This window comes from Ursus arctos, unplaced genomic scaffold, assembly GCF_023065955.2.
Source record: "Ursus arctos isolate Adak ecotype North America unplaced genomic scaffold, UrsArc2.0 scaffold_23, whole genome shotgun sequence".
NCBI classification, from domain to species: domain Eukaryota; kingdom Metazoa; phylum Chordata; class Mammalia; order Carnivora; family Ursidae; genus Ursus; species Ursus arctos.
In genome coordinates, this window is record NW_026622908.1 from 16,337,078 (window position 1) to 16,362,804 (window position 25,727).

At 34.1% G+C, this 25,727-nt stretch overlaps 1 protein-coding gene across 7 annotated transcripts in view; it reads left to right on the forward strand.

Moving 5' to 3' along the window:
• The window catches only part of METTL15 (methyltransferase 15, mitochondrial 12S rRNA N4-cytidine), a 179,732-nt gene that overhangs the window by 2,663 nt on the left and 151,342 nt on the right, over positions 1-25,727 (forward strand). For all 7 annotated transcript variants that reach the window (XM_057317054.1, XM_048213946.2, XM_026512202.4 and 4 more), the window contains exon 2: positions 2,545-2,831. In XM_057317054.1, the coding sequence (XP_057173037.1) occupies positions 2,562-2,831 (270 nt within the window). In that variant the 5' untranslated portion in view covers positions 2,545-2,561. The remainder of the gene's footprint in view (positions 1-2,544; positions 2,832-25,727) is intronic.

Sequence of the window (25,727 nt, forward strand, 5' to 3'; positions counted from 1 at the left end):
TGGCCAATTCTCTCGATTGAACAGCTTAAACTGAACTTTGCTGGCAAAGTTAAACGATTTACGTGGGGGAAACCACAGAGTTGGCTCTAGCGGTCAGGTTTCCAGACTCTCCTTCCTGTGACCAGAGGAAACTTAAACTATCTTAAATCATTTAGGGTGCTTGGTTGCGGAGCTGACTGCAGGAGTGCTCTGGGTTATCTGGTAGGAGAGTGGGCTGCCTAAAGACATGGAACTCCCTAATTTAGAGCTTGCCCCTTTCCATTCTCAGGGAGGTATTCAAGAAACAGCCAAAGAGGAAAATTATTGAAATCCTTTCTCCATGTCGACCCACGTTAGTAGTCAATACGTGCATAATAAACTCTTTAGGCTTTGTACCTGGAGCACAGTTGAGTACATACATAGAAATTGAATGCACAAGAAAAGAGTTAAATGCTAGCAAAAGAAGCCCCCCCCCCCATTTGTTCTACTTGCTTTATTCTGTGTGGTTTTGATTCCTATATTGGAATTGATTCACATATTTCTATCTGGACATACAGTGCAGATTGCGTAAATATTCCAGATTCCACTATTTAGGCTTATACAATACATGTCCTCTGTTATACTGTCTTTCCAAGTGGAGTAGGACTGAGCAATAGGATACTGGCTCTTTACAGGAAAAGAATGTAATTCATGAGATAGTACAAATATATAGTCAATGTAATTAAAATACCATTCAATTACGTGGGTGCAATAAATAGAGCCAGTGGTCTATGTTTGTAGCATAGAGGCTAAGATAAGCTTTCAGGCTCTGAATGCTGGAGTTACAGTTCTAGCCTTATGCCTTTCTAGGTATATGACCATTTGGCAAATTATTTCTCTGTTTTCCTCACCTGTGAAATAGAAATAATAATACTACCTACCTCTAAGAGTTGTGGTAAGGATTGAATGAGTTAAGTAGTATTTAGTAAGTGCCCAGCAATGTTAGGTTTTATTTTGAAAAATGTTAGAAACACTAGGTTAGAGGGTAATTGGGTTTACTTTATATAAGCTTTCTGAAAAACATGAGGCATAATTAATAATTTGGCTAGTTTGTCACCAGTGAACATCCAAAATACTACTTAAAACACTTATTTCCAGTCTTCTTTTTTTTTTTTTCCTGTAGTTTTCCTTTGTCACATTTGCCACATAGTTCTGTGGATTATGTCTTAGGTAAAGTTGGGATTTCCTTAAGAAAACATTTTGTTGGTATTATATTTACATAATATAAATGTATTTCTTTTCTAGTCATTACATGTGATCGACTTTTCAACATTATTTTTCATTTCTATTGCAAAAGGAAGGGAAGGCATATTTAAGCAGGATATTTATGTTCCTTTTTTTGGTGGGGAAGATATTTATGTTTCTTGAGGCATTTTGAGAATGTGGCCTTTGGTATAGTCAGTCAGGCAGGTGAAATTTCCTAAAGTAAGTTTTGATGAGAATATTAATTCTGTAGAATCTAGAGTTTACTCATCCATCCATTCATTTTTTTTTTCTTCAGAAAACACTTATGAAGCACCAAGTGTGCATCTGCTTTTGTAGATATAAAGATGTGGGTCTTATTCTTAAATAACTAACAGTAATCTATAAGGAAGAAAGAAGAGTGTTAACTTGGTATTTACTGTAGTAGTATTAAAAACGTTGCTTACAACCTAATATATAAAAAGCATAGTGTTTCCAAAAGGTTTTCTGTTAATATATTTCATAAATGCTTTTTCCTCTGCATTTGAGAGTTACAGATTGCAGAATCAAAAGGAACAAGTGTGAGAAAGTTAAGGAGTATATTAATTATTTATTTGCTTGTTTTGGGGGGGGCAGGGGACACACAAAGCATGCCAAAGTATGCTCAGCTGTGTGTTTATAAAATTATAATTTAAATTGGAAGGTGCTTCACTGATAGAGGCCTTGGGGAGATAATCTCGTCAGAGAATATTCGTAACAAGTCTGCAAGATTTTCACAAACTGATTTTTACCTTCATTTCGTTTTGGATGAACATGCGTATCTTTTTCCAGGGACAACTTTTCAAACAAAGTTAAACTGAAGATGAAGCTTTAACATTATGAGAAAAACAAATAGAAGAGCTTAAAATAAAAGACCACCTGAACCTGAAATTGGATAATATTCGTAATCCCTTCAATCATCCAGACAGCTTTTTTTAAAATTTAAATTCAGTTAATTATCATATAGTGTATTATTAGTTTCAGAGGTAGGGTTCATTGATTAGTTGTGTATAACACCCAGGGCTCATTACATCACATGCCTTCCTTAGTGCCCATCACCTTCTTACCCCATCCCCAACCCCCTTCCAGATAGCTTTTTCAAATAAATAGTTCTAATGCACTGAATCCATTCTTTAAAGTTAGAAAAATACATTTCAGAAAAATGATGACTTAATAATCAATTTTTACATCCATAATCATTAAAACATTAATGGTCTTAGAGCTTATCAGGCCATACTAAAAAGTTATATAAAATTATATATTTTAAAAATCCAACAATCATGATATTTTTAATTTTTCTTCTAGATTTGTTGACCTACAGAATGCTTCGATACCCATATTTTTGTAGAGTCTATAAAGAATTTCTTTCATGCTGGTTGGAATCTGGCATATTTAATTTAGGTGTCTGGCCAAAAAAAATACATGATACAGCACAAAGACATAATGAATATGAATCCCAGGAGCAAACAGATCAAACTGAAACTCAGGAGATACACAGATCTCAAGATAGAGATTTCGAAGCTATGACTAAATTACATATTCCGGTAATGGTGGATGAAGTTGTTCGTTGTTTGGCACCACAAAAAGGCCAGGTAAGTTGATTAGTGTTATATTTTTTAACACTTTTAAAATTGAGATATTCACTTTTCTTAATATTTACAATTTTAAAGTGTACAATTCAGTGGTTTTTAGTATATTCACAAGGTTGTACAGTCATCACTATTTAATTCAGGAGCATTTCATCACTCCAGTAGGGAATCCTATATCCATTAGTATTCACTCTGCATTGGCCCCCTTCCCCTTGCCCCTGACAACTACTAATCTTTTTTGTGTCTGTATGGAGTTGCCTAATCTGGACATTTCATATAGATGGATACATATTATATGTGACCTTTGGATTCGCTTTGTATTATTTAGCATGTTTTCAAGATGCATACAAGTTGTAGCCTGTGTCTGTACTTCATTTCTTTTTTCCCTGAACCATTGCATTTATGGATATGCCACATCCTTTTTATCCATTCACAAGTTGATGGCATTTGTATTTCTACTTTTTGGCTACTGTGAATAATGCTGTTATGAACATTCGTGTACAAGTTTTTGTGTGGACATATGTTTTCACTTCTCTTGGGTGTATACCTACCTAGGAGTGGAATTGTTGCATCATATGGTAACTATGCTTTGCCTTTTGAGGATCTGCCATAGTGTTTTCCAGAGTTGATTAGTTTTGTCAAATAATAGTTTATTTATTTATAATAATTTTTTATTATGTTATGTTAGTCACCATACAGTATATCCTGTTTTTGATGTAATGTTCCATGGGTCAAATAATAGTTTTAAAAGAAAAAGAACATGACATGGCTGAGTGATTTGGGTATGAAAACTAAGTTCTAGCATAGATTCTTGATAATTTTGGTATCTTTTCAAGAATGACTAGAGATAAAAGTAAGGATCTGAATTCTGTTCCTTGTTTTGTTAGACTTTTCAACTACCTTGATATCAGATTCAGAGTTCTCCAGAGAAACAGAACCAACAGGCTATGTGTGTGCACACGCGCGTGTGTGTGTGTATGTGTATGTATCTATACATATGTATGTACACATACACACGTATGGGAAGGAGCAGAGATTGAGTGATTGATTTCGAGGAATTGAATCTCAGAGAAAGTTGGTAAATTCAAAATGTGCACAGTAGGCTGGCAGGCTGGAGACCCAGGTAAGAGCTCAGTTTGAGGCCAAAAGCAATATTCTGGCAGAGTTCTTTCTTGTCCCAAGGAGGTCAGTCTTTGTTCTATTAAGGCTTTTCACTAATTGGATGGGGCCACCCACATTATGGAGGGTAATCTGCTCAGTATATTAATTCAAATTTTAATCTCATCTAAAAAAAAAAAAAACTTCACAGAGACATCTATAATGATGTTTTGACGAAATAGCTGGGCACTATGGCCCAGCCAAGTTGACACATTCAATTAACCATCATACTTGCCTTATTTATAGTGTTGCTGGCAGGATTATATAAAGTTTTAGATACAAAAATGCTTTAAACTCTATAAAGAGATTACAAATATGTTAGGTGATATAATATCTAAAAAGACGAAGCTAGAAACTTTCTGGAAATTAAGCACATTTACAAAAGGAAAAAAAAATCCTTATCATAGTAAATTTTTGTCAAATGTGTTTTTATAACTTAATGCTGGTACTTAGTGTACTGACTTCAGAGATATGGTTTCTTATTTTAGAAGTACTATTATTACCTAAATTACCTAAATTAGCATTCTCATTCTGAAAGTCACACCTGGCTTCTTTTCTAGGATATAGTGGCTTAGGGGTTAAGAGCAAAGATTTTATAATTGGAGGCCTAGGTTCGAATCAGTCATCTAACACACGTGTGTGCATACACACACACACACACAGCTTTTAATTTTTTTTTTGAGACTTCTTTAAGTTGGATGAGATGGTTTTCATGAACTAAGTTCTAAGCTATATACATAAAGTATGCTAGAATGGCTGGATGTTGCTCATATGAAAGCCATCTGTGATATGACTTAGGTTGCTTCATCACAAAAATACTCATTTGCCTTATCTGTAGGCAGTATATGTATAACAAGGTAAGCCCAGTGTTCTTAAATTAGATTATGTGTATAAAACATCTAGCTCAGTGCTGTCTTGTAGCAGGGACTCTAAAATACACACGAAAATGTAAATAAAATACTAAATTGAGTAAAACTTCTTGTTAAATATGACTTAATCAAAATGAAATTCTCTTTATTTTCTGGAAAGATTTATAATGCATGGATAGCAATTAATACCCATACCTAAATGTGAGCCTAAAAAAAAAAGTACATATAAAGATATATGATGTAATTGAGATATATATGAGAGGCGAGGGGCAATTAAATTAGTAAAAAAGTAGAACTGAATTCAGTGGCTTGAATTTGACCTCTGGAACCAGAAACTAAATCTCGTTGTATAAATTTGCTGAATCCTAGTAGCAGAAACTAAATATTTGGTTTGCACTAACCTTGAAGTAGAGAAAGAGCCAAACAAAAACAAACCAAACCCTACAAAATCTCCTATAAATCAGTGTTGGATCTGCCTTTGTTCTAAAACCAAGTGGAGTAAAATTAAACGATTCTACAACTTGACCTATCCTGACGTTTCATTTTGTTCAAGTTCCTGACAAATGTAATATTGGTTTATTTTGACATTTCCATTGTTCTGATTTGAGTTGGGTTTTCTAGTAACTTTTTATAGAAAGTTTAATTTTATGGATGTTATTTCTGAAAACTTTCGTGTGAGGTACATTTAGAGACAATGTTTTTTCTTACCTTTTCTGCTGTCTGGCAGACAGCTTTATTCACTATTCCCTTAATCTTCAAGTAATAAAAACTGGTGACAGTTCTTGGACAGGAAAGGTCTTGATTTCTTCCAGAATCCATTATTTGCTTCTTTTCTTCCTGAGCCTTTTCCCCAAAATTATTTTCCTTTGCAAACTATGAGTCATACACTCACTTGTATCAATCACCCACTTAATTACTGTTTTTCATATCACCTTCAATGGTGAATTTACAAATGAAACTTTTGATCATAACAAGAATTTTAAAAAATATCTAAATGTAGTTTTCAGTGAGGCCTTGGTCATTTAATAGTTATTTCTCTTTTTTTATCATTTAAAAGTTGCTTACCAAAAGAAAATAATTTTGGGAATTTCTTCTACATCATAACCAATTTACTGTATATTAATTTAGTTTTGCAAATACATGTGAAATATTTACAAATTTGGATTAAAAGAAAATAAAAATTTTTCTTATCTTCCTTTCCCTTGGGAGGTACAGAAGGAATTGAATAAATTATAACTCTTTCTCCTAGCCTAGTTCTCATTATTTCATAATCTGGGTGAATAACCGTTTGTAAGAATATTACTTATTCTAAAAAAAAATTTTTGTCCCTGGAGATGTTTTAGTGTAGGCCACCTTGGTCAATTTTTCATTCATTATTTCTTGAAAACCAGAGAAAAAGTATGACCCTGCCTAGTTGAAGATGGTAGCAGTTTGAAGAATATAGGAGACTTGGTATTCTTTGACAGGTTAGTTTGATGCCTTGGGGTTTCTGTAAGAGTGATAGGTTATGAGGGAGATGATGGACATTCAAGGACTATTACCTATTGCTGTGTAATTTTGGGCAAGTAACTTATGGTGACTGTGCCTCAGATTCTTCGTCTGTAAAGTGACCTACTTTCTGGTCACTGTGAGGATAAGATGAGTTCACACACATAAATTGCTTAGAATGATATCTTACAAGTAGTATGAACTCAATAAACATTAGTTGTTGTTATTATTACAGGGATAGGAAGGGTCAGAATTGATCACTAGATACAATAAAATTCAGGAGAAAAATGCTGAGAGACAGCAAAGGTGGAAATAAAAGTTCAGGAAAGTTGAAATCAACATGTCTGGAATTGAAAAAGTGCTGTTTCCTTTGCACTTTGGAACTCTCCTCATCACCATCCTTCAGGTCTTGAGTTAAATTTCACTCTCTCAGGGAAGTTTTTTCTGAGCCTCCAGAGGGGGCAGGTTTCCCTCTTACACATTAATGGGGGTCACATACTTTTCTTTCATAGCATTAATAATAATTTATAATTATAAATTTTATGAGATTATTTGTTCAGTGGACATTTCTCCTAATGGACTGTTCTCCATGAAATCATGGACATTTTTTTTTTTTTCCATTGCATTTCCAGTGTCTAGCACAAGGCCTACAACATGGTGGGTTTGTAATGATTTTTAAGGAATGATTAAAAGTCAAAATTAACTGGAGGACAGACAGATGTGAGGCACAAATAAAATGAATGTCCCTTGGGTACTGAGATCACTTCTTGGGCTCAAGACTTTTATATGATTCCAGCCTCAGTGTGGCAGGCCCGGTCTGATGAAGTAGTTGGAGAAACCTGGTGAAGGAACAGATAGGAGAACTGAGAAGATGAGCTGGTATCTAAACTAATGCAAAATCAATTATGATAAATATCTGATTAAGGTTGTAAGGTTGGTTTTATACATATTCAAAATAATTATCTTCTCTATTTTGATATTCTAATTTTTAATATTAATTGCATAATTACTAGATTTGCTGAAGTTGTCATGGTACCAGAAATGATAATTTTCTTTATAAAGAAATTAATTATGCTCTGTATAATGGATTTTTCTTAAGATCAGGAGCAATATTTTACTTGAAAATCTTTATAATCTTTAATGTATAGTAAACATCAACGAGAAAATCCTGAGACTGTATGTTTTGTCTCTTTAAATATTGAAGGCTGATTGGCCACAGAAACAGTTTATTTCGTTTGACCTCAAATTATTGAAAAAGTTCAAAACTTTTCTAAGAGACAGGATCAATGCTATAGCTCCTGCAGGGAGATGCCTTTTTTTTTTTTTTTTTTTTTAAGGAAGAACTATTAAAATTTCAGATAGAATGGACTGTGTCAAGATATAGTGTTTCCTCTCCCTTATTTTTTCAAAATAGAGGTTTCTTTGAAGTAAACTTTCATTTTACATTGCATTTTACCATTGTTTATTTGAAAAAAAAAAAAAGATTCTGTCTTAAAAAATCAGGTAGGTAAGGTAGATGTGTTTCCTAACCCCCCCCCCCAGGGGAGCAATTTTCTGGCAAAAAAAAAAAAAAAAAAAGGCAGGTAATAAAAGTAACCTTTGTATCAAAATACCTTCTGAAGTTTGATATTCTTTGTTAGGGTTGGGTGTAGATTTAAAAAAACAAAAACCTTGATTTATTTTCTTTTGCAAATTTTCATGATATACACATTCCTGTTATGGCCCATTTCAAGCTACCAACCTAATGTCACTGAATGTAGTGTTAGGGAGAAATATGAATAATTGGTGCTATCCAGCTGGTGTGAATAATGCCAGGTATTACTCTCATCATGCCATGAGATATCTATGAATTAATTATACAATGGCAAAAATTTTACCTTACAATTCTGAAAGTTGGCATAGTCTGTAAAGTTTTCCCTTAACTCATTTGATGTTCCCTAGTTAAGTCCTGTGTTTTATGTTTCTCTCCTCTAGAAAGTACCATGGTGTAGCCATAGGTTACTGCTTTTCATAAATTTTTTAACAGCAGAGTTCATTTTTCTCTGTCTAATAAACAATCCATTCCACATGTGAAACAGATAAAAACAGCATTGCATAGTATAAATTTGTATATATAATTTACTTTTTACAAAGTCAGTTATGGAACAGAGACATTTTGTTGAGTGCAAAACTTTGAAATCAACATCAGTGTTTCTCTTTTTTTTTCATAATTTGGATTCACACGGGTAAATTATAAAATGTAATAGTTTTTTTTTTAAAACAGTCTTCCTGGAATCTCAGCTTAATTTTTAATTAATTGAGGTAGTAAGAGAATTTTAATTATATTATAAGGGACATTATATGTTAATAAATATATTAATTAAAGGTTTGATACAGCAAGAAGACATAACAATTATAAATATTTATGCACCTAGTGTCAGGCCATCAAAATATAGAAGCAACACCTGACAGAATTGAAAGGAAAAAGTAAAAGTAAAGATTAGAGCAGAGATAAATGATGGAACAGAAAAACAATAGAGAAATTAATGAAGCCAAATTGAAGAGATCAACAAAATTGACAATCCTAGCTAGACAGACTAATAGAACAGAGAGATGGCCTAAATTACAAGATTGAAATGGGGATATTACTACCAATTCTGCAGAAATAGGATTATATAGGAGTACTATGAACAATTTTATGTCAACAATTTGGATAACCCAGGTGAACTAGACAAATTCCTAGAAACACAAAACCTATCAAATCTGAGTATACCTATAACTAGTAAGGAGATTAAATCAGTAATAAGAAAATCTGATGAAGAAAAGCCCTTGACCTGAAGCCTTCACTGGTGATTTCTACCAAACATTTGAAGAATAATTAATTTCAGCTCTTCTCACACTTATCCTAAAAAAATTGAAGGGGCAGGAATGCTTCCTAACTCATTCTATGAGGCCAGAATTATCTTGATACCAAGGACACTACAAGAAAACTATAGGCCAATATCCCTTATAAACATTGACACAAAAATCCTCAACAAAATACTAGCAAACAGAATTCAGCATCATATTAAAAGGACTATGTGTGATGACCAAGTGGGATTTATTCCAGGAAGGCAAGGATGGTTTAACATACAAAAATTAATCATTGTAATCTGTAATATCAACAGAATAAAAAGAAAAAATACATGATGATTTCAATTGATGCAGAAAAAGCATCTGACAAAATTTAACACCCTTTCATGATAAAACATTCAGCAAACTAGGAATAGAAGGAAGCTATCTCAACTTAATTAAAGTCCTAAAAGTGTTTCCTCTAAGATCGGGAAGAAGGTAAGGAAGTCTGCTTTCACCCTTCTATTCAACATAGTACTGGAAGCTCTAACTAGAGCAATTAGTCAAGAAAAAGAAAGAAAAGTCATCCAAATTAGAAAGAGGAAGTAAAATTATCTCTGTTTGCAGGTGATGTGATCTTATATGTAGAAAACCCTATGGATTTCACAAAAAAACAAACAGAAAACCCCTGAAAAATCCAACGTTTTAGAACAAATAAATGAATTCAGTAAAGTAGCAGGATAAAAAGTTGACACTCAAAAATCACTATACACAATCAATCAACCATCTGGAAAGGAAATTACAAAAAACAGTTACATTTACAATAACATCAAAAATAATAAAATGCTTAGGAAATTAACTTCACCAAGGAGGTGAAAGACTTGTACAATGAAAACTATAAAACATTGCTGAAAGAAATTAAAGAAGACATAAAAAAATGAAACACATGCTGTATTTATGGATCGGAACACTTAATATTGTTGATGTCAATACTACTCATAGCAATCTACAAATTCAGTGCATTCCATATCAAAATCCCATTGATGAATTTTGAAGAAATAGAAAAACACACCCTAAAATTTATATGGAATCTCAAGGGACCCTGAAGGGTCAAAATAATTTTTAAAAAGCCAAACCTGGAGGACTCACACTTTGTTATTTCAAAATCACTACAAAGCTATAGTAATCAAAACTGTGGTAGTAGCATAAAGTCAGGCATATAAACAAGTGGAATAGACCATGAAGCCCAGAAATAAACCTCTGCATATATGGTCAAATGATTTTTGACAAGAATACCAAGACCATTCAACAGGGAAAGGACAGTTTTTCAACAAATGGTGTGGGGAAAACTGGATATCCACATGCAAAAGAATGAAGTAAGACCCTTACCTAACACCGTATATAGAAATTAACTCAAAGTGGACCAAAGACCTAAATATAACACCTACAACTAGAGAACTCTTAGAAGAAAACATAGGACAAAAGCTTTATGACATTGGATTTGGCAGTGATTTCTTGGATATAACACCAAAGGCACAGGTAGCAAAAGAAAAAAGACAAATTGTACTTTATGAAAATTAAAAGAATAAATTGTGCATCAAAAAACACTATCCACAGAGTAAGAAGGCAACTCACAGAATGGGAGAAAGTGTTTGCAAATCATATATCTGATAAGGGTTTAATATCCAGAATATATAGAGAACTTCTAAAACTCAGCAATAAAAAAACAACCCAATTCAAAGTGATCTTAAATAGACATTTCTCTAAAGAAGATATATGAATGAAAAGATGCTTGATATTACTAATCATTATGGTAATGCAAATCAAAACCACAGTGAGGCACAACTTCATACCCATTAGGATGGCTACTATCAAAAAAACCCAGAAAACAAGTGTTGGTCAGGATGTAGAAAAATTGGAATCTTGTGTGCCTTTGGCGGGAATGGAAAATGGTAGAGCTGCTGTGGAAAACAAGACGGTGGGGGCGCCTGGGTGGCACAGCGGTTAAGCATCTGCCTTCGGCTCAGGGCGTGATCCTGGCGTTATGGGATCGAGCCCCACATCAGGCTCCTCTGCTATGAGCCTGCTTCTTCCTCTCCCACTCCCCCTGCTTGTGTTCCCTCTCTCGCTGGCTGTCTCTATCTCTGTCGAATAAATAAATAAAATCTTTAAAAAAAAAAAAACAAGACGGTGGTTCCTCAAAAAATTAAAAATAGACATATATGATTCAGCAACTCCATTTGTGAGTATATACTCAAGAGAATTAAAGGAAGGGTCTCTAAGCCATATTTGTACACTCTTATAACAGCATTATTCACAATAGCTAAAACATGGAATTAACTCAAGTGTTCATTGGATGATAGATAAACAAAATGTGGCACATATATACAAGGGAGTATTGTTCAGCCTTAAAAAGGGAGAAAATTCTGTTGTCTGCTACAGCATGGATGAGTCTTGAACACATTTTGCTAAGTGAAATAAGCCAGTCATAAAAAGACATATACTGTATGATTCTGCTTACATGAGGTATTTAGTGTAGTCAAAATGATAGAGACTAAAAGTAGAATAGTGGTGGCCAAGGGCTGGGGGGAGTAGGGGGACAGAGAGTTATTGTTCACTTGGTATAGAGTTTCAGTTTAACAAGATGAAATAAGTTATGTAGATGGATGTGGTGATGGTTGCATAACGTTATGAATGTATTTAATTCCTGCCATTGAGATGTATACTAAAAAGTGGTTAAAATGTAAGTTTTTTTCTTATGTGTATTTTAGCTCAATTTTAAAGCAAATTATCTTTTAGAAGAAAACAATTACTTGATGGTTTCTATGAATAGATGATTGTTTTATAATTCTGTGAAGCATTCAAGTAAAATGAATATTGTTGCTTTTTTATTTTTCTTTTGCAGATTTTATACTTGCAGATTTTTTTCTATGTATACTTCTAAAGTGTCTTTAATATATATTTAAAAATCCCATTAGTGTTGGATTTCATGATTAGCTTTGTGTTTATTATATGTAATGTTTCATTACTGACATTTATTTTGTTATCTTTCATTTGGGCTATTAAGCATTTATAGATTGCTACATCACCTGGTGATATCATGAACATTTTACATACTGTTAAAGTATTATAGGGAGTTAAATTTTATAGGGAGTTAACAGTATTAAACACAAAACAGACAAATACTGAATTCTTATCTTTGATCATTTATTAAAAATTTTTTCTTATCAAATATTTTTAATAAAATTTACAGTTTATGAAAATGCTAATGTATATTAGTAAATCCCATCTTACTCAGAGCGTCAAATTTAGAAATTCCTTTTAGAGTTTTGGGGTGGAGCATATGGGAATATGGAACCCACTGGTAAATTTAACATATTTTCTGTAATGGGAATGTATATAGTAAATGTTATTTATAAAATGTTTGTTCGTATCTTGTTATAAAAAGTGTGGAGAATTGATACAGAAAGGAGTTTTCTGGTTACTTTTTAAAATTTTGCTACGTATATATAAACAAATAAGGTTTTTCTAGCTAAAGGAGCTACTCAGTCATATGTAAAATGTTAGTTTCTTTAACAATTAAAATTTTTGATAAAAATGTGTCACTTAAAACTAAAAGGAAAATAACTTGTTTATGCTTATTTTTTCATAATAACATGATAGTATTTAAAATATTTATCTTACATATATGTAAACCATTTATGTAAATACATATGTATAATTATAATTTCATATTGAAATCTTTAATAAGTACAGTGTATTTCTTGAATGTATATCTACTCTTTCCAGTAAGTTGAGCATCCATGAGAATATTCTTGCTTTTCTGTCAATGAATTAATGCATTTTTGTCTCTGAATGTAATTTTCTTCATTAGAGTTTAGAAGCAAATTATAAATAGAGGGCATAGGATAAATAAGGCCAATAACTTACTTGATTCTGTTGCCTAGCCAATGTCTTTAAATTATCTTCTTATAATTTGGTCTTTTTTGTAGTCCAGAAGCTAAATCTTTATTACTTGTTACCACTAAAATATAGTTAAGATTTTTAAATTTTAAGTTCAACTTTAAAGGTAATCAGAGACTACAGTTTTAAAAATTGCTGGTTCAGGGGCATCTGGGTGGCTCAGTTGGTGAAATTCTGCCTTCGTCTCAGGTCATGATCCCAGGGTCCTGGGATGGAGCCCTGAGTCTCATCAGGCTCTCTGCTCAGCAGGAAGCCTGCTTCTCCCTCTCCCTCTGCCTCTCCCCCTGCTTATGCGCTCGCTCTCTCTCTCTCTCTCTGTCAAACAAATAAAATCTTAAAAAAAAATAAAAATAAAAATCACTGGTCCAAGTATAACCTCCAAAAAATGTGTTTCTGTGGTTATGAAAAATGATGTTCCTCTATGTCTAAAAGTCAGATATATATGTACTGATTTTTGAAATTTATTTAAGAGCCATTCTTCTAGTTCGGTAAATTAGAGACCCAGGAAGAAAACAGAGGTCCATTCTAGAAGGGAAGTTCAAAGAAAACGGAGGAGAAATAAGTGACGTTTTTTGGTTCACAAAGCACATTCTCATGAGTCATCTTGGGTACTGGTTACTTTCTATTTAGGTCAGTCAGCACTAGTCCTTAATCAATAGTCTAATCATAGTTATTTCAAGAGGTTAGGTCCAGTGGTTCTTTCCTTTCCTTTTGTTTTTCTAAGTCCCATATTATTTTTGTTTAGAGTGGTAGGAAGTATACCCTGACCTTGTAAGTTCTTATAACATTTTATTTACTTTTCTTCCACTACTTTCTCCTCAAATAACAAACTACTGAGCTGTAAGTAGCATACTTAAAATGTTATTTTATAATAAACCAAGTTGCAAAGCTTTATGATGACTCATCTTCTTATAACGTTCTGTGAACCCTCTTTTTCTTCTTTTTTGGTAGTGTTAGTTTTTGTTTCCCTTGAGTGAAACAATTACCATTTACCAGGAGGTAATGTGCATTTAAAGGTTTTATTTACTTTGATGAATGTTTCGAAAGTGTTTATGTGTATTTTTTATAGTTATTTATTTTTTTCTTCTTGTTCTGTGTAAACTTTTTACTTGTTTGTTTGGGTCTTCAATATATGAGATGTTGTTATGTCCCATTTCATGCTAATTTAAGCATGTATTTTATCCTTGTCATATTTATTTGCTCTGAGTGGTATACAGTATTTTTCTGTATTTAACATTATATTTCCAGATAAAACCTAACCTTTTCTTTTGATACACACACACACACACACACACACACACACACATACATACACACACACACATATTTTCTTCCTGGAAAGCAAAATAAATTAACTCTTGATATTGAATATATTCATAAAGATGGAGGGTTCCACATGAGGCCAATGTTTGCTGGGGAGAGTATTATTAAGAATAATAACATAGAGTTGTATAAGACTTTACTATTGGTACAGTGCTTTCATATATTATTGTCTATGCTCTTTATTAGTTCTGATCTCAGTAGCCTTTTGTACAAAATATGTTAAATGTAGAAAGTAGGAAAGGAAATATTTCTAGTGCTTCTGTTCTACTGGAACCATGTAGTAATAAATGATATTGGTTGGATTTGAATGCTTCTAGCTAATAATCAGATTATGCAGTGTGCTTTTTTTCTTCCACCATTAGTGTTAGTTCTTAGGTATCTAGTGGTTAGCCTATAAGATCTTCAGGATCTCTATTAGGTCCCTTAATCGCTGAAGTCAGTCAATTTGGCCTAATATCCCTAGAGAATATATCATTAGTCTCCCGAGCATACTAGGGACTATGTTAGTACCAGTCATTCGGAGCACATTATGCTGCTTTTGCCATCACAACACTCTGCAGAGGAGTCCTGACCCATCTCATTGGTCAGTTCTCTGGGTTTTTCAGAGCATGTTCCAAGATTGATCTTTCATTCTGGCAAGGAAACTGTGTATTTATAATGATAGGAGATGGAGATATATTGCTCTAAGAAAAGTATGGGGTAAATTGACTAGAGCTTATTAAGTGACTGAGGCTTAGAAATGAAGGTAGAGGGAACGGGTAGGGTCAAGGGAAGGAAACTGTCAGAGGATTATTTGAAGGAACAGTTCTAATACTAAAAAGGGAAACAAACTTCATGAATTTCCATCTTTATGTTTTCACTCCTTTCTCTGGGACCTTACTACCATATGCTTCATTATGTTTTGATATTCTTCCTTTGTAGCAGAAATCATGAAAGAATTAAATTCAGTCTCCCCTCACCTTTTTTTTTTTAAATATTTTATTTATTTATTTGAGAGAGAGAGGGAGAGATAGAGAGAGCACGAGATGGAGGTGGGCAGAGGGAAAGGGAGAAGCAGGCTCCCCGCAGAGCAGGGAGCCTGGATAGGTGAGGCAGATCCCAGGACCCTGGAATTATGACCTAAGCAGAAGGCAGACGCTTAATCCACTGAGCCTTCATAATGGTCCTATGAAGACTAACTTTTCCATCAGTATAGGATATCATCACCAAGATGATTTTTTTGAGCCACACATGTGAAACCAACATTTTTGAATAGAACATCTTTCTCCACATCCTTACTAGCACCTGTTGTTTCTTGTTAAGTTTAGCCATTCTGACTGGTGTGAGGTGATATCTCATTGTAGTTTTGACTTGTATTTCCCTGATGATCAGTGATGTTGAACGTCTCCGTGTGTCTGTTGGCCATTTGTATGTCTTCTTTGGAAAAATGTCTATTCATGTCTTCTGTGCATTTTTTAACTGGATTATTTGGGTTTTTTTTGGGTGTTGAGTTTCATAAGTTCTTTATATATTTTAGATACTAACCCTTTACTGGATATGTTATTTGCAAGTATCTTCTCCCGTTCCATAGGCTGCCTTTTAGTTTTGTTGATTATTTCCTTTGCTGTGCAGAAGGATTTTATTTTGATGAATTTTCAATAGTTTATTTTTGCTTTTGTTTCCCTTGCCTCAGGAAACGTATCTAGTAAGAAGTTGCTATGGCCTGTGTTGTCCTCTAGGATTTTAATGGTTACCTGTCTCACATTTAGGTCTTTCATCCATTTTGAATTTATTTTTGTGTATGTTGTAAGAAAGTGGTCCAGTTTCATTCTTCTGCATGTTGCTGTCCAGATTTTCCAACATCATTCGTTGAAGAAACTCTTTTTTCCATTGGCTATTCTTTCCTGCTTTGTCGAAGATTAATTGACTGTATAATTGTGGGTTCATTTCTGGGTTTTCTGTTCTGTTCATTGATCTGTGTGTCTGGTTTTGTGCCATTAAGATACAGGTGTTTGTAAACATATATATAGAAGCATATGGGAAATAGTGTACGGGAATAACTACTGTGTATAATCTGTCTTTCAAGTATAATCTTCTTTCTTTGAAAGTTTCTACACATTGTGTAGAGGCATATGGGAATAGCTATATGCTTAATTCACTAAAACTACACTGTGTATAAATGATCATTCAAGTAACATTTTCTTTCGCTGATATATATGTGTTTGTAAATGTATGTGTAGAAGCATGTGGGAATAGACCTATCCCTACCTGAATGAAACTACATGTTGTATAATGCATGTTTCAAGTAATGAAACAAAACAAAAAAATCCAAAAAACAAAAAACACCTTGATTTTGCTTCAGTTTAAAAATTGTCAAAATAGCAAATCATCTTAATGAACATGAAACCAATTTCTCTTGCTAAGGACTACTTTAGAACTTAAATACAAAATGAGATTTTTAGAAGTAAGAATAGAGATACCTATGAGAGAGAAATGTATAATTTTTTGTGTGTTAATGTTTGTTTTTGTAATATCATATTGGTAATAGAAACTGCCCAGATTTTTCTAAAGTTATGAAGTTTTCCATGAAAAGCCGTTAGCTTAGAGGCATGATTCATAACATACAAAACAAACAAAAAAATTATTTCATAACTTATTCAAATTAAGTATTAGAAATTATTTGAGAAACCTTTATCAGGGACATTTAATTTGTTCTGCTTAATGTGACTATTGAAAGCCATGGGTGAGAAGCGATGTTAGTGTCAGATTCTCCAGTCCCTGTAAAATCTTCTATGTGTAGATTGACACCATTATGGTTTGATTATGCTGAATGTATTTTGCAATTGGTATCTATTTAAAACTAACCTTTTTTTGTTTGTTTTATTTTCTGTGTGTTCTGTTCTGAATTTTTTATTACATCTAAGCTATCTTACTTGACACATTGGTTTTATAATTACATATGGAAAAAAATCCAGAAAGTAATTGTTTTTATAAATGATTAATGAATGACTTTTGCCAGAAATATATTTTCTGAAGACGTAATCATAAAAATCAGAATGTTCTTGTTCATAGCTAATCGATAAATAAGTATTGACTACCGGCTGGATATATTTAGTTCATTTGGGCTGCTGTAACAAAACCCCACAGATTGGGTGGTTTATAAACAACATATATTTATTTCTCACAGTTCTGGTGGTTGTGAGTCCAGGATCATAGTGCTGGCATGGTAGGGCAAGGGATCTCTTCCTGGTTCGTAGCTGGCACCTTCTTATTGTATCCTCAGCTGGTAGAACAGGCTAGCGATCTCTCTGGAGGTTCTTTTATAGGGCACTAATCCCATTTATGAGGGCTCCATCCTCATGATTTAAGCACCTCCCAAAGGAGCCTACCTCCTAATACCATCCTCTTTGGGGGTTAGGATTTCAACATAAGAATTTTAGGTAGACACACACACATTCAGAGCATAGCAAGGTACATGTTTTTCTTTCATTTGAGGAAACAAGAATATAATCTGGTACCCACCAAAAACAGTTTAGAGTTTCCTATAGAAGGTAAGGGAGGGGCAGCTAGATTTCAGGATGGGAAACTGTTATTAATATAGTTAACAAAATGAATGTTAAATGATACATCAAAGTTAATCCATTTTATAGATTTTCATTTTGCTGAAATAGAAGCAAACTCTAATTGAGTTAAAAATATATAAATATAGGGGCGCCTGGGTGGCACAGCGGTTAAGCGTGTGCCTTCAGCTCAGGGCGTGATCCCAGCATTCTGGGATCGAGCCCCGCATCAGGCTCCTCCGCTATGAGCCTGCTTCTTCCTCTCCCACTCCCCCTGCTTGTGTTCCCTCTTTCACTGGCTGTCTCTATCTCTGTCAAATAAATAAATAAAATCTTTAAAAAAAATAATAATATATAAATATATCTGTGAAGTAGGGGATTTTATGATATGCAGAGGCAGGTATTCATTTGCATTGTGATATGAAAACTACGATATTAATTTACATTTTAAATAGTATTCAAGACTGCATTTCTCACTAAGTTCGTTATGTCCCTTTAGGAGGTTAACCACAGTGTTGCACAGGTCTCTCACTCTTTTCACTGTACTTCTGTGATAATGGGAGAACAAGAATTAACTAGTTAAATGAGAAAACAGTAAACCATTGCTAACACTTATGTTTGATTTTGAATTAGAGTGATTGCATATTCAGTTACCACTTTAAGTACTATAACTGTTTTTGTTCACTCATTCTGTTTTGTATTGATTTTGGATAAAAGTCTTCTAAAATCTTACGTTTCCAAAATGTAAACTTACTTACCTTAGAATATATGTATCTAAATTAAACCTTTCTTAATTGATTTAAGGTAGTAATTTTGAATATCCATTCTTTTTCTGTTCTGTGTAACAGTGATATTCTTAGTGGATTAATTTCTCCCTTATCTAAATCCCTACATGGCTATGTATTTCTAGATCCTTTTTTTTTTTTTTTTAACTTTTCTGCTGGTGCTCATTTCCTCATATGCGGACTTACAGCAAGGTCTTCTTCACTAAATTTCCCCATAGAGCTAATCTAAGCAAATTGGGGAGTTTCTAGGTGAAAGTAGAGTCAAAAAACCTCAGATACTCATCCCTTAGATATCCACATGATAGCTTCTTTACTTCTGGTCTTTATTTAAATGACACTTTTTCAGAAATGCCTTCCCTGGCTACTCTATCTAAAATTTCAAATACCATCCCCCAATATTTGATATCCCCTTTCCTTGCCTTTTTTTTTTTTACCCATTTTCTTCAGCATTTATCATTAACATGACATATATTTTATTTTCATCTTACCTCTCTGTTGCCCCTCTTCTATACCCTCCCTCCACAGGATCTTAGAGTATAAGTTCCATGAGAGCTTGGAGTTTTGGCTATTTTTCTACAACCCTACCCTCAACCTTGAAGACAATGTCTGGCACGTAGAAGATTCCCCATAAATATAGTTGAGATAATTACTGAATGGAGGAATAACAAAAAAGATACTGATAAGAGAGATGTTAAGGAGATAGATGTGGCAAGTGATTGGATAAAGAGAAGAGAAGATAGGGAGAAGTGATAAAATGACACTGAGCTGTTAGGTCTGAGTTTCAGTGTGACAATAAAACCATTCTCTTGTTCAATAAGTATTTATATATTCATAAATATATAGTTTCTACTAATAGCAGGTACAGAGCTTTTGGTGCTGGGGTACAATGTGGAGCAAAATTAGACATGATCTTAGTTCCTAAGAGCTTGTAATTTAGTAGAAAAGACAGGCATTTATGAAATAATCATCCAAATGAATGTGAAATTCCACTGCTATGAAAGAGAATATATGGTAGTATGAGATCACTTAAGGGGAGGATTTAAACTAGTCAGAGAGGTTGGGTAAGGCTTGGCTGAGGCAGAAGTAACTATAAGCCAAGAATCTCAAGAATTAAACAGGTAAAGAGGAGAGCAAAGAACACCAAAGAGAGAAGAGAGTACACCTGTAAAGGTTTTATGTTGGATGGAAGCATGGTGAGAATGAAGGATTATAAGCTAGCCACTGCGTAGGTTGAAAATGAAAAGGTAAAGTAGTGAAAGGTGAGTCTGGAGAGGGAGTTGCAGAGGGATAATTAGGTTTGCCTTTTTCAAAGATCATTTTATCTATACTATTGAGAATGGATTGGTCCAGACCAATTATGAGGCTTTCATCCAGACAAAAATCATGAGTGGTGATAGTTGTGGAGTTTGAGAGGAACGGGCAGATTTGAGAGAGGTTTAGCAGGTAAAAAACACAGAATGAAGCTGACATTTATTAAACCACCATTTTTATGTTAGACACTGTGTTAGGTAATAGGGATACAAAAAAGAAGCAGTCTGTGGTAAAAGAGCTCTCTGGTATAAAGCATTCTATAATAGAGATAAGTATAGATTGCTTTGGGATAATAGTAAGGGAAACTGTGGGTTTCACAGAAGAGATGAAGCTAATACACATTTTCAGAAGTAACTGAGTTTTCTAAGTAGATGAGAGGAAGGGAATTCTCGTAGAGACAACTATTTGTACAAAGGCAAAAAGGTATGAGAAAGCAACATGTGCTTAGGGAGGCAAAATTTCGGAACATGGTGGAATGTCTAAGAAATGCTAATGATACAGGAACTTTATCCTGTGGGAAATCTGGAACCTTGATACTTTCCTCTTTCTCATTGACCTTAGGTTTGGCATGGAACCTGGATTTGAAACCCATTTGAGGGTAGACTTGGAAAGAGGGACAATTGGGTTTGAAGAGGTGGGGCTTTCATTTGAAATGTTCACCAACAGAAATTAGAGACCAGAGGTTGGAACTAGATATGGAGATTGAATATACCACATAGGTGATATTTAAACTCTCAAGAATAGATATGATTATCAAGGCAGATAAAAGAAATTCTCCGGTAACACATTGAATATCAAAGCTGTAGAAGAATTTGGGAGATAGAAAAAGAAGGGGTTAGAGAAGTTGGTAGGTATATAAAGCTAAGTTGGTATGTGAATGGCTACCTAGTCTAATCTACTTAATTACTTTTGGCCCAACAGCCCAGGGTTTGAAGGAAAAGGTGGTTTTCTGGTACTGTGAATAGCTCAAGTAAAAGGTAAAAATGATTTATAACACCTTCAATACCTGGACTGTTTTCTTATTTATATTTAGGATTAACTCTTCCCTTGCTGTAATTAACAATATTTCATCCAAATTCCCAAACACCCACTTGCTACAATATATGTGTATTTCATCTAGAAACTAAATCTTGTAAAATGACTTTAATTTATTTGAAAGCTTTTCATTGCTATTGTTTTATGTTGAGTAAACTTTACCACATAGATCCAACTAATCAAACTAATACTTCACTACTGATCTTGACACATTTGCTTACAAAAAGGAATTCCAAGGAAATTGCTCAGGCAGTTTAGAGGTGCCAGTTTGGAACAGGAGGTTACCAATCTCTGGTCCATTATTTGAATTTTGCTATATTTCCTTCCATGTGCTTATAGCTTCAGTGCTTTAGGCTAACATTCAACCTACTAGTTGGCTTATTACCTTTCAGAGACTGGGGTGGGTTTGGTTAAATTAAGGAACAGGGAACACTTACTTAAGTTGTGAATTTTAATTTTGTCTTTTTGGACCTACTTGATGAATTATATATGATATTCATACCTAATGACGAAGAGCAAGGACCTTCTTGTGTGTGAGTTTCCATTGAATGATCTGTAGGCATTTCCTATGGCACCCGTTTTAATCAAGGCATAAACCTTGCTTCCATACTTATGTATTGGTAGTATTGTATAGATTGGGTAAAAAAAAAAAAAAATAAAAAAAAAAATAAATAAATAAATAAATAAATTTGAGAATAGAAAACCAATTAACTAGGAATAATAGTATAATCTCTAAATGAATGCATGCTGCTATTAGGTGCACTATATACCACACTTATGGTCTATAAGAGTATTTAAAATAATAATTTAGCTCACATTTATATAATATTCAGAATTGAAAATGGAGTTTGTATGATATGTAAGAAAGGCATTCAGGGAGTATGGTTTTTGTAAATTTATTGTCACTTGCTGAAAATTAACATGAAATGTGTATGCTTGCTATAAACATTTTCAAGATTCTTAAAAATTGGAGTGTTACATTTTGTATAGTTTTCCATCAGATGATATTACTGCCAGAGATAGAAACTTAACTTTTTTTTTTTTTTTTTTTTGGGCAATGAGCATTTTATATGAATCTTTGGTTGTGCTTTTGTTTTCTCATGTTTTGTGTAAAAGTTCAAAAAGGAGCAGAAATCATGCATTCACTATTTTTCTCTTTACTAAATTCAGGGCTATATGATGTTAAAATGTGAGTGGGGAAACTAAATTCTTTCAAACTAGTTTTCTGGTCATGCACATTTTATAGGTGAAGCTTTATTATTTAATTATCTTTGATGATTTGGGGAATGCATTGACTATTAACAGAATTTTTTAGACTATTTATAGTACTAATGGTGTTTTCGCAGAGCACAGAAACATTAAATTGACAAAACACATCAATTAGCTTTTGATGTTTTTCTTTTTTGTTATGTTAATTTAGTCTCCTGACTCAGAAATGAGAACTCTTTTAGATTCAGTTCATTTACACAGCAGGTCAGTGGACTTTAGGTCAACATGTCTATGAATAGATATTTGTCGTTATCTTGAACATTTGAAATTGTTTAGATTTCTCTCCGATTTTCTGTTCTTATCTTTGTTTTAAAAATATTTTATTTATTTATTTGAGAGAGATAGACAGAGATAGCGACAGGGAGCACAAGCAGGAAGGAGAGAGAGAAGCAGGCTCCTTGCTGAGCAGGGAGCCCTATGTGGGGCTTGATCCCAGGAACCTGGAATCATGACCTGAGCCGAAGGCAGAAGCTTAATCGACTGAGCCACACAGGCACCCAGATTTCCCCCCAATTTTCATAGCATTTTATTATATTGATTTTGTTAGATTGCAGAAGAAAGGTACACTCATATACTTTGATATTTGTTGTACTTTTTTCTTTCTAACATAATGTCTAGAGGGAAAATGTTTAAGTTATATCAAATTACTTATAGTTCTTTTGTACGCTTTAAAAAAACTTTAAAAATTCAATCCAGGGGTGCTTGGGTGGCTCAGTTGGTTAAGCGACTGCCTTTGGCTGGGGTCATGATCCCAGAGTCCTGGGATTTAGGCCCACATCAGGCTCCCTGCTCAGCGGGGAGTCAGCTTCTCCCTCTCCCTCTGCTGCTGTCCCTGCTTGTGCTCTCCTGCTCTCTCTCTTTCAAATAAATAAAATCTTAAAAAAAAAATTCAATCCAATAAGTATGTATTGAATGTTTTTCATGTTGTCTAGCATTGTGTTTGGGGACCTAGGGGTTACCAAAATAGTGGGTGAATAAATAAAGAGGGAATAATCAATAGTCAGAAGATTTTATCTTTTAACTGAAGGCTTATTTTATGTTTGTGGAAGACATAAATTAAGAAGACACAATACAATTTGATCATCTAAATCTAGAGTTGGTGGAGAAAGAGCTCAGGTATGAAGTAGCTTAGGAATTCATAGAGAAAAGGGGTGGGTTTTCTCTCACATAAGGAGCACACCATTAAGGCAGCCATGTGTTTGTTGGGTGGTATGTGTGGGGATGGAATTAAATTTCTCCCAGGGTTCATAATTCAACAGGTGAGAATAATCCATATGTAGATAACCATAATAGTAATATTAGTTGAAAAGATAAGTGTTATAAGAAAGGTATGTTATTCAAGTTAGCAGAGGCAGCGATTACGTTAAATACGGGTCTTCAGAAGATGCACTATGGAGAAGGTGGCTTTTGAGAAAAACTTGGAAAGATATTTATGCTTTTGGAGGCTTGAGTATTTCATTGTTTAATTGGAAGTTTACAGAACTCATGTGGTGTAATAGAAATTGTCACCTGACTTAGCTTTTAGTACATGTATTGCTTCAAAGTGATAATGTAAACTTGGAAATGTCATTTGATTGCCTAAACTTCAATTCCTAATACAGAAGAGGAAGATTCTGGAACTGTATCCTCTTTAAGGGCTCTTATAAACTATACCAGATAATTTGTAGTTATCAGAGTCGACTTTATAAATGGACTGGACATCTTCCGTTTACCTTTCCAGATCCCTCTCTACCCTATTTGTGTCCTTGGAGGCTGACCTTTCCCAACTACATCATCTGGCTCCCCTGCCCTTTGGCTTCTGGTTGGATTACATAAATGGATGACACCAGCTGGAGATTGGAGGGTGAGGGGAAAGTGAAGTCACGGTATTTATTCCCCTGGTACCCTCCCTTGTGTTACCTTGAATTGGCTAGTTTCCCCTCCTAAAAGCTATACTTCCTGTCAGGAGGCCTTTACTATATAGCTAACCCTCTTTGATAATCACTGATAATCACTTATTCCTCTTGCCCTTCAGGGATGGTAATGTTTCTTGTTGTTGTCAGATCCCCAGGAACTGTGCACTGTTCCCTGTTCTCTACCCCAGGAACTGTGCGCTGTTCCCTGTTCTCTATCCCTTAAACTCTGTCTACGTCTTTGTAAGTAGTCCCTTAATTAAACTTTTATTCTCAAATTACCAAATTTGAGCATGCCACCATTTTTTTTTCCCTGCCAGAACTGACTGAATACTTTATTCTCTTGGGATGACTTTTCACCAATCTCTGTATCTTAAGGACTTATTACCATTAAGTGTAAGCAAGAGTCTCTATAAAATGAAAATATTCTGGGAGGAACTACCTGTTAAGTTGTCTGGCTAATATGTTAATTGTCAGTAGTTATGACTGGATTGTATGCTACTTGTTGTAGAGATGTGTGTATGTATGCTTGTGTGTGTGCCCCTTCGCTTTGTATTCAGTGAGAGCTCAACAATTTTATTTAAGTCATCATCCTAGCAGAATACCATTAGGCTAGTTGATCAAGATGCGTGGAGATTTTTCTTGTGGCAGTGAAGAATCTTTGAAGAGTATAAGACAAGGAGTGACCTGATTAAATTTCCATTTTTTTATAGGCTCCTCAGATGGCTATATATGTTGGGTGAATTTGTAAGCAAGGAGGCTGATGTTTTATATTAGATAAAAGATTATAGATATCTGAACAAAAACAACAGTAATTAGTGTGTGAAGGAAGGAGTTGAAAAATGAGTGGTTGTGGCTGTGGATTGGGTAAAGAGGAAAGCTTAACATCACTCTCTTCTTTTTTGTGTGGGTAACCAGATGGAGGATGGTGCTGCTACATGATATGAAGAATAATGGAGGAAGATCAGGTTTGGGAGAAAGATGATGAATTAATTTTTGATTTGTATTTGAGGTGCCTCAGGGACAATCTAGGTTCTCCTGTATAGAAGGCAGTTGTCTGGATTAGTCTGAAGCAAGGAGGAGAAGACCAGATTAGAAATAATAATTTAAGGAGTCATCAGCAAGACATTGTTAAAACCAAAAAGGTAACGAGGTAGAAGCAACTTAAGGAACAAGAGAAAAGGAATGGTTAAAGAGGCATGCAGAGAGCCAGGAGACTCTGATGGTCTGGAAGCCAAAGAAATAGAGCTTTAAAATATAGGCCCACCAACAATGGAAAATGCACCCAGATTTCAGAAAGGTAGAAACTGAAAAATACTGTTTAAACAGTTAAGTGAGTACCTTAGGGAAAAAGCAGTTTCAATGGAGTAATTATTCATTAGATACTAGATTCCTATATGGAAAGGACAGAAAGAGAGAGCAAGTATAAACTGATATGAAAAAATTTGGATGAGTA